Raw genomic sequence first — 13,246 nt, 5'->3', positions numbered from 1 at the left:
AAAATTATCTAAATATAAAACACTTTAGGCTTAATTATTGTTTTAATATTCTTACTTTTACTAATTCACAAAATCAATCATTCTATAAAAAATTCATTTTTAACTCTAAAAATTATTCATTTTTATAATTTAATTAATGCATGTAGATAGTTTTATATCATAAAATTATGTAATATTATTTAAAATGATCAGATCATATTTTTTTAATTCAAAAATTTTAACTCAAAAATATGAATGAGTTTGAAATAAGAGAATGAATTCCATATAACTGTGAAAATAAAGGTATTAAAATTACAACTAAGCAACATTTTACATTCATCGAATGAAAAGAAAAAAAAAACGCAAGGAACTCAAAGAGATACAATAAGTAATAAACCACCATCAACAATCATATAAATATTATATTACCCTCTTATCTCTATACACCAAAATGAAAGACAAAACATATATTTGTCAACGAGATAAATGAAAGATGAAATTAAACATATCTTTATGACAAAAAAAAAAAAATCTTCATGTTATATATTGAAACATATTAAAATGAAGCAGCATTTTCTGCTTGGTTATCTTGGCCGCGGTGGTGTCGCTTTCCACGACGGTGCCGACGACCATTACCGAATGTAACTGGATCAAATTTTCTTAGCCTTTCATCTTGTTGAGGATTGATCACACATTCAGGTAAAGGAACTTTGTATCTTATTCTGTCATAACAATAAGAATATGTCATGTGTTTCAACCTAAAGTTCTCCATTTTGATTTTTTCTAATGGTGTTACACCAAAAGAAACATTATCAGAAATTTGAGCAGTGTTGTCACAATTTGTTGTGACATGATCAATAGGATTAACTGAACAACCATGTAAGACAAAATCAGTGAACTCAGCAACATATGGTGCATATTTGTAATTTACTTTGTATTTTCCACCATTGGTAGCCCAATTAGATGCATCCCATATGGTAGCATATAAAGTCATTGGCTTTGATGGGAAATCTCCTTTCATTGACTCTGTTCTCTTTATTTCTCTTATAGGAACATCATCTACATAAAATCTGTAAAAGAATAAAAAAAATTAAGATCATATAAACAAAGTAAAATAGAGGTGATTATCAAATTTTGCACTATCAAAAACATTGATACAAATACGAACAACGAATACGATATCTGACACGGAGAGATTGATAATAGTTTGAGAAAATAAAAGTGTTATGTAATTGTAACAGTCAATGTCGTGTCACTGTTGAACACTAAGACATTCCTTCCATCCAAAGTGTCATTGTTACATATTTATCAAATGAGATTTGTGCTATTTTGGTCTTAATCATCCTGTTCACATATGAAAAATGGTCTTAATAATTCAAATTTCAACCACGAGTTAAGTACAACTTAACCAAATATTATTCTAACTAGGGTTCAGACTCGGTTAACCACTTCAATTCAATCACTAACTTAATACAACTCGGTATAATATGGGACATATGAGCAGTGCTTGATAACTAGGGAAACTAAAGGAATGAATATTGACTACTAATTCATGAATTTAAGTAGACAAAAAATAGGTCTCCTAGATTTTATAAGGATTCCAATACCTAAAAATTTATCATGTGGTGTTAACATCTGACCAATTTTTTACTGAGGGTTCCTAGGTCTGATGACATCTTGTTTTTACTCTTTATGAGTAAGCGAGCCCATATAACCTCCATTCGGGGCCGCATTCACATAGTCAACATATTGGTGACCTTTCAATCAAGAATTAATGGTCCAAATTTAAGCTTGGTATTTAGATTATAATATAAAAATAAAAATCTATTTTTTTAGACCACATGATCTCAATGAACGGCCATTAATGCATCGATTGCGTGAATGCAAGATCCTTGACGGCCAGAAATCCCAATGATGCAAAAAATTGTTCACAGTAATCCCATTAATAGCAAATAACAGTTTAGATAAAACTATGGATGTAGTAAATTGTAAAAGAAGAAAATCATAGACATCTTTGAACAAAAAAATACAAAAAAAAACAAAGTAACAAAAAGCCATCAAATTACTACATACAAGACAGCTAATGCTGGTTCATAAAAGGAAACAAAATGATTCATAAAGAAACTTTTTCTATAACAAGTAAAATGTAGGTATGTTGTGTGTGGTATATATTAAATCCAAAAGTGAACCAAATAACCAAATATAGCAAGCATATATTTAGATTAAAGTTCTTACATGATCTTGGAATCTGTCCATAGAATACTGTACTGATGAAAATCCTCAGCAGGATCAAACCATAGACCATATCTTTCTTCTCTGCCAATGTTTGTACTTCCATTACCATAAACATTGGTTTGAACCCTCCAATCTTTTCCTCTAATGTTTCCTAAAAACTCAAAGTCTATTTCATCATGGTTCTTCTCATACATGTCACCATTTGATAACTGCAGCATAAAATGTGAACAATAAATTACTGTTATTTTTCCTTCCAAATTTCCTGGTAAAAAATAAGTTGAAAATGAAAATAAAAATAAAAGATAAAAAGACTAATTGGTACTTTCTTTCAAAAATTCAAACAAAACAATAACTTTTTGCTGGAAAAAGGGTCAAAAGCAGAAAACATTATAATAATAATGAAAACTTTTTTTTTGTCATCCTTTACTGTTAACAAAGACTAAAGAAACTGAAAATTAAAGCTTTTTTTTTGGAGGAAAGCTTTTTGGTTTTTCACACAAGTCATATCACAAATTTTACAAGCAAGCTTCAAATCTTCAACAACAACAAAAATGCGTACTTTAAAAATTAAAATTAAAAATGCAGACCCTTTAAAAATAGGATAAAAAATTATAACAAAAAAAAAATATTGTATGATGATGAGATGTTACTTACATAAAATGCAACAACAACCCCAGCAGTGTAATCATAAGGTAACTTAATTGAAGCACTGAAATACCCATGAAGGTAAAGATCATGAGAAGCAAATCCAGAACCTGAAAACAGAACCCAAAACGAAAACAAGAATTAGAAAAAAATGAATTTTTTTTAATAATAATTAAAAAAGGGAAGTTTATATGAGATTGTTGAAAATGAAGAACCTGATGATTCATCAAGTGAGAGATGAACGGTTTTAGAATTAGTATGAATTATCAAGTTATGGTCTCCAAATAAGGGTGTGTACCCTTCATCAAAGGGTATGATTGGAAAGTTTTTGGGTGAAACAGAACAAGAAGGAAAAATAAAAAGAAGAAAACAGAACAAGAACATGAAAAAGAACAACCTCGTATGAAACTTGCCCATTTCTGTTTCGTTTAATAATCAAAATATGGTTTTCAGTCTACAGATTTATGTGTCAAAGGAATTCTTCTTCAGGACATGAAATATTAATTATTATTATTATTATTATTATTATTATTATTATTATTATTATTATTATTATTATTATTAAGAGTATTTATTTATAATAATAAGAGACAGAGAGAAGGGAAAGTGAGGAAGTAGAAGATGAGAAGTATGGATTAGAATATAGAGAGCGGGATGAGTGAAGGTGGAGCGGTTCCCGTTAGAGTGTAGACAAATTTAATTTTTATTATTGTATTTTATTATTAAAGTTAAATATATAATTAATCTCTAATTACGTATTTTATTTATTTTAGTCTCCATTAATTTTTATTGAAATGAATTATTATAATATATATATAATATTTGATTTTAGTCATTTTATTATTAGAAAATATAAGAAGTTGTAGAAATTTATTTCAATAAAAATCAATTTTGTATGGACTTAAACAAAAGATAAGAACAAAAAACAAAATAATTTTTTTTTAAAAAAAAAACTACTAGACTAAAATAAATAAATAAAAACACATAGTTGTAAGAACTAATTATATATTTAAATTTTATCATTATTATTATTATTAAGAGTGCAATGATCATACACCGTAATTACAGTGACATCCAATAAAAAATCATTATATACCCATATAACTTGATTAGTTTGAAAATAGTTATAAAAAGATGATTGATTTAACAAACTAGTGGCTTCTTATTGGATAATAGTGTGCAATACTCTTCAATTACTATTATTAATTATTATTATTATTATTATTATTATTATTATTATTATTATTATTATTATTATTATTATTATTATTATTATTATTATTATTATTATTATTTGGAAATTGGGGATATTAGTATGGGTAATTCAAATATTGCCCCAAGGATACATGTTAAAGATTGCATAAATAGTAATTATGTCTTGAAAAAATAGAAGACTAATTTTCAACAAAGGGAAATGCACAACACAAAAATTATATTATTTTTAGTATAATAACAAGTGTTCTAAGGTACATATTAGCATTTTTCTATTATAACTAGGTGATACTTCATCATTTTTTCTTTTTAATTGTCAATAATACTTTTAATTATTTATTACGGAGAAAAAAATGTAAGAGGGAGATAATAAATTATTAAAGACATTACTGCTAGAAAAGATAATTAATTATATAAAAGTAATAAATTTTATTGTCTTGTTACGTGTAAAAAGCTAAAAAAAAAATGACATATAGAATAGAAAAAGTAAAGTTCAAACAATAACATCACCGTAAACTCTATAAGCTCGAAGAATCACGATATTTGTAAATTCCATAAAACTCGAACAATCACGAAATTCATAAACTCCATAAAGCTCAAACAAATAATCTCGACATCTATAAACACTTCATGTATCATCAATTACATATTACGAACTAAGTTATGATCAATCATTTCTAACAAAGCATAAACTCTCTAAATATACCGCACAAGAAATATTGAAATAAAGATAGGTAGGTTTGTGAAGACACACTATCCTTAAAGATTTATTCAATTTATTTGTCCAAAACAAAATTTATCAAAGATTCAACAAAATTTTCCAACAAAAAATTCGAGCAAGGGAACTATGAGAAATTCTTCGTAGTTAAAAAATGAAAATTAGAGAAAGAAATTTTTTTGAACCAAAATCAATACTTTTTCTTATTAACTTGCAATGTATATATTCGATTGTCAGCAAATACTTAATAGAAAACCATATAGTCCATATAAGCTTACAAGCTTAATTTTCTTACGAGATGAATCATCATCTCTTTGATTCTATGATTTGTAACATAGTATCATAGTAATACAGAATACAATAGTTATACATCTTGAATTCAAAAGTTTCTTGGATTTCTTACTATGAAAAAGTTTATTGCAGCTAAGAGAATCACATTTTTAATTATTTGAAACAACCATCAACCACTGCATTGAAGACATAGAACTATTGCCTTGTCACTTTCAACAACATCACAAATTCATGTTCCAATAGTAGTTCCTATGAATTCAAAAATATGTTCTTTCAAGACGAAGAAACTCGTAGATTTCTTAAAATGGATTCAAGAAGAGGTTGTCATCAACAAGATGAAGTGTGGATTCAAGATCAACTAGTTTGCTCCTCTGTCTTGCGGTTTAGTAACCAACCACATAGGTTTCATCTTCTTTGCTCTATGTTTGGTTCATCTTTCTTGCACTGACTTTGTTTCGGAATCAACATGTCTTCTTCAAAACGCATTGATGATGTATCTTCAACATCTTCACAAAACTCAAATATTGTCTTCAATCATATTGGAACAATTGTGATCTTGTTAAGTGCCTCCTATTGACTTCTTATTTTATTCGGTTACTTATGCTTTTTCATTTCATTTTGCTCACTTAAGTGAGTAAAGGTGGTGCACAAGTGTACAAGAAACATTCAAATTGTGTAGGTTTTTATGTATAAAGAAAGGGTGCTGAAACAAGTAATTTTTGTCTTGTGGATGATTGTGTCTCTTGGAAGCCTTTGTGAGTTTTTTTAATCATTATTCCATTAAGAGATCATGACATTAGTAAGAGGATTAATGCACTATGATGAATGCTAGTAATTGTGGTCTTTAATTTTCTTGTATCAATTTTCCTTCTATATGTGTTTATGTTCCATGCACCCATGAATAAAAGGAGCTAGAATTTTGTTGAAAAACTTGGAGTATTTCCATATTAAGAGTGTGTCTCTCTTTGATTTTGGATTGAATTATCTCTTTTGATTTTATCACAAAATCAAATATTTTTGTACTATTATTCCTCAAAAATTTGTCATATCTCTTTTACACAAAAGTTTAATTTCAAGTTTAGGTGTATGGTGTAAATCTCCATTTAAGTCTTCTTCATATTTTTATTATTTTTTCTTGTTACAATTATATCAATTTTGTTCTTACAATTTAATTCTACATGTGTGTATTTCATTGTTCCAACAACTTTATAATTCTTGTTATGAATTAATCATTTTCAAATTATATAAAGAGTTGCCAATAATCCGTAGTAGAATGACTGCATACCATTTAAATTGAGTAGTCATCAATAACACTATCAACTTGACAAGAGAGTAATAGAAATATTGATGATTAGTTACAACTTGTTTAGGTGTTAGTTACAACTCTTTTAATAGTTAATTAGTGGTTGTTAATAAGTAATTTGGTAATTATTTTGTTAATTTCTCACAAGCTTTATATATATATATATATATATATAGATATAACATCTCATGTAGTTGTCAATTATACAATCTTTTAGCAATCAATCAATAATACAAACGCTAAATAGTTTCTCTCTCATCAAACTCGCAAACATATTTTTCCTATAAGATCTTTATTTCTTTAATCATGTTATTTCTAACATTTATTATAGCTCTCCTTATAGGGAATATAGTTCTAGGCATCTTATCCCTAATTAAACAATTGAAGGCTTGAAAATTAAAACTTGAAGGCCTGAGATAGGGACAATGAGTCCGCTTTAATAACAAACCAACTCAGCACAAAAATAGTAGGAATGATTATGGGATAAAGTAATTATATTTATAAAAAAAAATTGGTGAAGAAAGTTGGGTTAATAAATTGTTTAAATGTTTTCATCATTTCATTACAACTTATAAAAAGGTCATGATTGCTAAATAAAAAGTTGGGGATAAATAATTATCTTTAAATATATATATAGTTTAAAATATGATTGTCAACAATGTAATATTTGATATTTTAAAATTACTCCCTCTTTGTTATAATGTGTTGACTTATTTAGAAAAATATTTTAAAATAAGTATTAATTTTAATTTTAAATGTGATATTAAATTTTATTTTTTAATTGTATTTTTTAATTAATATAATCTGCATCACATACGAGTTAATATTTTTCACTTTATATTTATAACAATAGTGAATATATCACTACTAGATAAAGTTAGTTTGATAAAATTATCATGACATTTCTTTCATTTATATTATCTTCTTAATTTATGTGTAAAATAAAAAGTGTGTCATTCATTTTGAGACAAACAAAATAACATATATAATAATTTTTTGAAGTAATATATAATTATTTTCTAATATTTTGTTTAATAGTTTAATGGATTTGTTCATGTTTCTAGATATTTTTTTTGTTAATAATTTTATTGAATAAAGTGTCAATTTATTTTATAACTTAGCACTCTAACCAATTTAAAACCTAAACTATTAAAACTAATTAAAGTTCCTTAAACTATGTCTTCATCCATCAAATAAATTATTCCGTTTACTTTTCAACCCGTCTCTAGTAAAATCCTAAATGCTCTTAATTCTTAGTTTTTTTCTTTTCTTAGTTCTTTCTTTTTTATATTGTATGAAAATCAATAAAACCCTAACTTCTAATTACATTTTAATGCCATTGTTTTTTTCTTCCTTTTTCATTGTAAAGTATAGAGGGAAAACAAACTTTAAGATGCTTTAATCAATCAAAATCAAAAGTTATAAGCGCTAATAAATTAAAAGTTACAAATTCAAATCTAATTTAAATATTAAAGTTATTAAATAATTATAGTATATTTTATATGGTAAGTTAAAATAACCGTAAAAACTTAATACATACGTTTTTTTTTTAATGAGTTGGAGATTTGATAAAAAAAAAGAGATTGATTGTTTTAAAAAAATAATCTTAAGAGAGTAAATTATTATTTTTTAATATAATTTCAAGATAATTTTGAAACACTTTCATAATTTAGGAACTACTAACCATAATTTAATGGATACAATTAATAGAGGGATTTAATAACTGAATGAGAGAATATTCAAGGACCTTTTAGTTGATTTTAACAGTTTAATGACTAAATTAGTAATTAAAAAAAGTATTAGTTTAGAGGGTAAATTGATTAATTATTCAAAAAAAGTATAAATTAAATTGATTAATGCAAGGCAAATTCTAAAAAGATAGATTCAAAAATCAAAATAACCAACAAAATACAAATTTATTCATTTTTACAATTTTAATAAAAAAATAAAAATAATTGTGCATGACACCGACTCACGCTCAAAATAATTTTATAATTTTTTATTAGAAAAAATTATAAAAAGGGGAAATTGGGAAGTGGGGTGCAACCGAAACTTGTCCCCAGGGTAGGCGCCGTCTAGCATTTTTTATTCGGATAATTTACGGATGAGTACACATATTTTGGACACACAAAATACATATTATTTAATTATTTTAAAAATATTTACTATTTAATTATTTATTTTTTAAATGCATTTAAATAGTATGTCTAAATATATATTCATACAAAAATCACTCTATTTATTTATTTGTAAAAATATTAATTTTATAATGTAGCTCTAACATTTTCTTAATATATATACTTTTGAATGTGTTTGATATGTATGTGAAATGGAAAGGAAAAACATAGAAAGGATATAATAAATAAAGAAGAGAGAGTAAAATTGTCGCCTTAATTTAAGGAAAGAAATGAGATTTCATTTTTTGAGTAAAATTGATTTCATCATCAAAATTAATTTTAACTTGTAGTTAGAAATTTGAAGTTTTTATCTCATAATTGAAATATTTAATCTTAATTTATTATACAACTGATTTTTAAGTCAAATTTAAAATAAATGTTAATAATTATTTTTATTTTCATAATGAAGATAATCACTTAAATGATATGAGTTCAATAAAAACAAAAGTAAATAAATATGGATATCATATTATATTGACATCAATCAAGTCATCGTGTCATCCAATAAAAAAGGAGGTAATAAGTTAATGTTTCAGAAGAGTATCATTGACTGATCATTAAAATTTCTAATTATCTCAAATATATCGTCGACGAAAAGGTGGGCCTACCGTGAAATTCATTCACTCTCAAATGTATTAAATCATAAATAATTTAATATTGCATTCGTTTTTGACCAAAATTAATTTCATCAATTTAACTTTGAAAATTAATTTCTATCATCACAAATTCAAATATATAAATTGGTATCCAATAATTAACTCTTTCAATTCAATTTCTCATTGTAAGGCTAGTTTCAATCATCCTTTCATAATTAAGTCATTTAACAACTCTAAAGTTATGCAATTAAAGGACTTTAATTCACTTTAATTTGTTAGAAATTGATTCAATTAGTTAAGCAATTAGTTGTAATGTTTTTTTTACCATTGCTTATATTTTGGGATGAAGTAATATAAGTTGCAACCCAGTCTTGTGAATATCATTCATTCTATGAAATCAAAATCATTCGTTAGTGGAAGTTTTGTGAATCAACACGTCAATGGTGCAAATACTCCTATTGATCCTTCACATAATCCCAATTGCATTCATCCAACTGAAAGTGCTTGTAATCATCTTATTACACCTCTTCTTGATTGAAAAACGATTATTCCTAGTCTCGATCTTAGAAGCGTGCAATAACCATAAAGATAAGCTTTGATTTCTTGACGACTTTGCACCATTACCGAATCAATTTGACCCAAGATATTAGGCTTGACAACGTTGCAACAATATTGTTCATACTTGGATTTTAAATTTTGTTTTTTCTTCAATCAGTGTTCATTATATAGATCTTACTGCGACAACTTTGCAAGACCTAGTGGTGCGTTTCTCACACGGTGATTGTGTTTGCATTATAGAGATTTATCATAAGTTGACCAAAATTTAACAAAATTATCTGTGTGGCTATAATTATTTTACATAAATGTGAGTGCTTTGCAAAGAACTTGAACACCATCATCCTTTATTCGAGTGAAATTGTCGAGTGAAATGCACATGCAGAGTGATCAATGCACTTGAGCGCATGTTTCTATTTTTTTACTACATTTTAAAAGCTCTTTATAGTCCAGATTAAATTTTTTTAGTTTGTTTTTAAACTTTTGATCGAAATTGAATTTTAATTTTATTATTTGCATATTGACCCCTGTTTGCTTTGTATGCCATAACTTGAGCTCTGGATATCAATTAACTCATGCGAGCAGATGTTGGAAAGCTAAAAATCATAGCTACAACTTTTATGTTGGAACAAAATCCCAATTCCGAACTTTACTGAGTCTAAACGGCAAATTACGTGATATGAATTTTTTGTAATAATTTTAAATAGCGGACCACTTGTTTTAAAGTCCAAAACGAGTACCATATATTTTTAGTTTTCTTTTTTTAGGACGGCATGCTGTTTTTTGGACTCAGAGTAGAAAGTTTTTCTTATTTTTATGGAAGGTTAAATTTCTCAGTATAATCCACTATTTTAGAGTTTCACAAATACTTTGAGGTTCATTTTATAATGTTAATTTCACGTTGATGATTCTATTTTTGTTATTCGATTATATTATTATTGTGATTGCTTAATTCAAATCTTAATAGGATTGATAAAATTAATTTAACATAATTTAACTTCTACATTAAATAAATTGTAATTTTTCAACGTTGGATCGTTTACAACTCATCCTTGTATCTTTCATTCAATGAAATAAGAATCATAATCATTCATCCATGGAAATTTTCTCTCTAATATTCAATTTCTTCTTAATTCATCATAGAGATTCTGCATGCAAAAATACTCTTTATTGGGATATATTTAGTTTAGTCTCTTGTGGAAAAAAAGAATTTCACCCAAATTCCATGCAATAAAAATTGGATGTAGTTCTATAGTGAAGAAATATGTTGTTATAGAAATACAGTCTAGATTTTAAATAATTTTTTTATTATTAAATCTAAAAATACGAACTTAAAATATAAACTATTAAGTTAACATATGACTTTAGATGCACTTGTTATAGAATTGCATGCAATATTGACCGCATGTACTTTAAATTCAAAATAAATATCTTGAAGATATATTCTATTTGTATATTTTATTCTTATCACTTTCGAATATATTAACTCAAATTAGCACAAAGTGTACCAAATGGAAAAACACAAAATACAAAACACCCATAAATGAATTACTAACATTTCCAATGTCAACCAAAAGAAAAGGAAGAAAACACACACACAAAATAAGTACAAATTAATTGCTAATTTCTGGATAAATTGATAAAACAATGAGACCACTCATCAAATAAAACCCACCATAGCAAATTTCTCCCCTACTTTTTGACATTATTAACTTTTAATAACAGATTTTGTTCATGATTTTGAGATACACTTGGTAGAAAAAATTATAACTTAATATATGAGAATTTCGACAGATATTCGAATCTCAATTCATCATAAGAAAAATAATTTATCATAAGGAAACCCAACATGCTAATATCATGTTTATTAATAAGAAAGTTAGTTTATTATTTTTTCATAAATATTGATTTTTTAAACAAACCATATTTTTTAATTAATCTCAATCGGTATAAAAAAAATTAATAGTTGAAGTTAATTTCTTCTGTATATAGATTTTTTCTATATTAAATTAATTTATTTTTTCTTTTTTTGGTAAAGTAGAACTAGAATTTGTTATCTCATTAAAAAAAAAGAACTATAATTTATTGAAAAAGATAAGTAGCTTTCGGTGCCCAAATAAACAATTCTATAAAACTTATATACGAGCTATTGTGCACATGATGTAGGGACAAACTCGGGAAACAAACGAAAAAGGGAAAGACTCGTGTATAAGAAAAGGAAAGACTTGCAATATTTTTAATATTTTGTTTTATTTTTATTTACCTTATAATAAGAATGTTATTGATGATAAGTTTACACGACTTTTGTCAAACGTTTAAAAGAAGGAAGACGTTTTGTTAAAAAAGAATATGGAGAAAGATGACAGGTAACGTGTAGAAGAATTTATATTAGAAATAATTATTTGGTGAGGAAGATGTTTTGTTAAAAAAAAATATGGAGAAAGATGAAATGTAACGTGTAGAATCATTTATATTAGAAATAATTATTTGGTGACAATCTCAAATAAAATTATTTTTACATATACTATTTAATTATTTTTTAAACTACACATTAATTAATTGATCATTTAACTTTTATTATTGGTGTGAGTGTGTCCAAATAATTTTTATTTGACTTTGTGACAATACAAGTGTTTCTTGAGGTTATATTGAAACTCAAGTGTGTTAAGCAACATAGTGAAGTAATTGAAAAAGAGACCATGAAGAAAATACAATGGTCAATGGAGGCTCTACTTTTTTGGGTACGCAGTAGTGTATACTACTTGAGGAATGACTATGCCAAAAAAATAAGATATAGAAAAATATTTTTTTTGAGAAAGTTGAAAATTATATTGATGGATCATGTTTAATCGACTACATACACATTTTATATTTCATTTGAATATTAACTTAATTATTGTGTTAGGTAACAATGTGTTAGCTAACAATTGCACAATGGTATATTGTGGTTGAGATGGAGACGTCAAGGAAGAGAAAGAAGTGAAGAAAGGTCATGTAGGGAGGAGGAAAGAAGCTTGTTGGCCGCGACGTGGCAGCCGGAAAAAATGGAGGGTTGTTGGATTTGGGTCAGTGAAAAAGGAGAAGTTTTGAATTTTGTGATGATGTCTAGTCTGCTAGGTGCATGGCAATGATGGTGTACTTAGGATCGTGTGGTTGTGATGATTTAGTAATTAATATAAAAATTGATGTTATATTTATTTAATTTATAATTTTAACTATTTTCTAATGATAGTATTTTTTATAACGTGAATATTTAAAAAAAATAGTACAATTATAGTAATTCATTTGAATATGAGAGTTTGGGTTATTAATAATATGTATTTATTTAAAGGTTAATTATTTTAATTACTCTAATTTATCATATAGTAATGTTTTGAAAATTTAATGATTTTTGGAAGAGTATTAAAAGACAAAGAGTCAATGAAATAAGGGACAAAGAGTCAATTAATTTTGTTTTAGCAAAATAAAAATAATAATAGTAAAACATAAATTAAATAAGGGACAAATGGGCTTAACCCATTTATGTTAACCTTAA

General features: G+C 26.1%; 1 protein-coding gene across 1 annotated transcript; it reads right to left on the bottom strand.

Annotated features, from left to right (window-relative positions):
* Positions 1 to 371: 371 nt before the first annotated feature.
* LOC101504883 (probable xyloglucan endotransglucosylase/hydrolase protein 28) lies at positions 372 to 3,395 on the bottom strand. Its single transcript, XM_004513180.4, has 4 exons — positions 3,075 to 3,395; positions 2,869 to 2,969; positions 2,215 to 2,423; positions 372 to 1,049 (listed from the first exon to the last, which is right to left on the bottom strand). Exons 1-4 carry the CDS (start codon positions 3,274 to 3,276, stop codon positions 536 to 538), a joined length of 1,026 nt encoding a protein of 341 aa, XP_004513237.1. The 5' UTR covers positions 3,277 to 3,395; the 3' UTR covers positions 372 to 535.
* Between the last annotated feature and the right edge of the window lie 9,851 nt (positions 3,396 to 13,246).

Source organism: Cicer arietinum, chromosome 4 (assembly GCF_000331145.2).
Source record: "Cicer arietinum cultivar CDC Frontier isolate Library 1 chromosome 4, Cicar.CDCFrontier_v2.0, whole genome shotgun sequence".
Taxonomy (NCBI): domain Eukaryota; kingdom Viridiplantae; phylum Streptophyta; class Magnoliopsida; order Fabales; family Fabaceae; genus Cicer; species Cicer arietinum.
The sequence above is the reverse complement of the archived record's forward strand: the minus strand, read 5'-3'. Positions and strand labels throughout refer to the sequence as shown.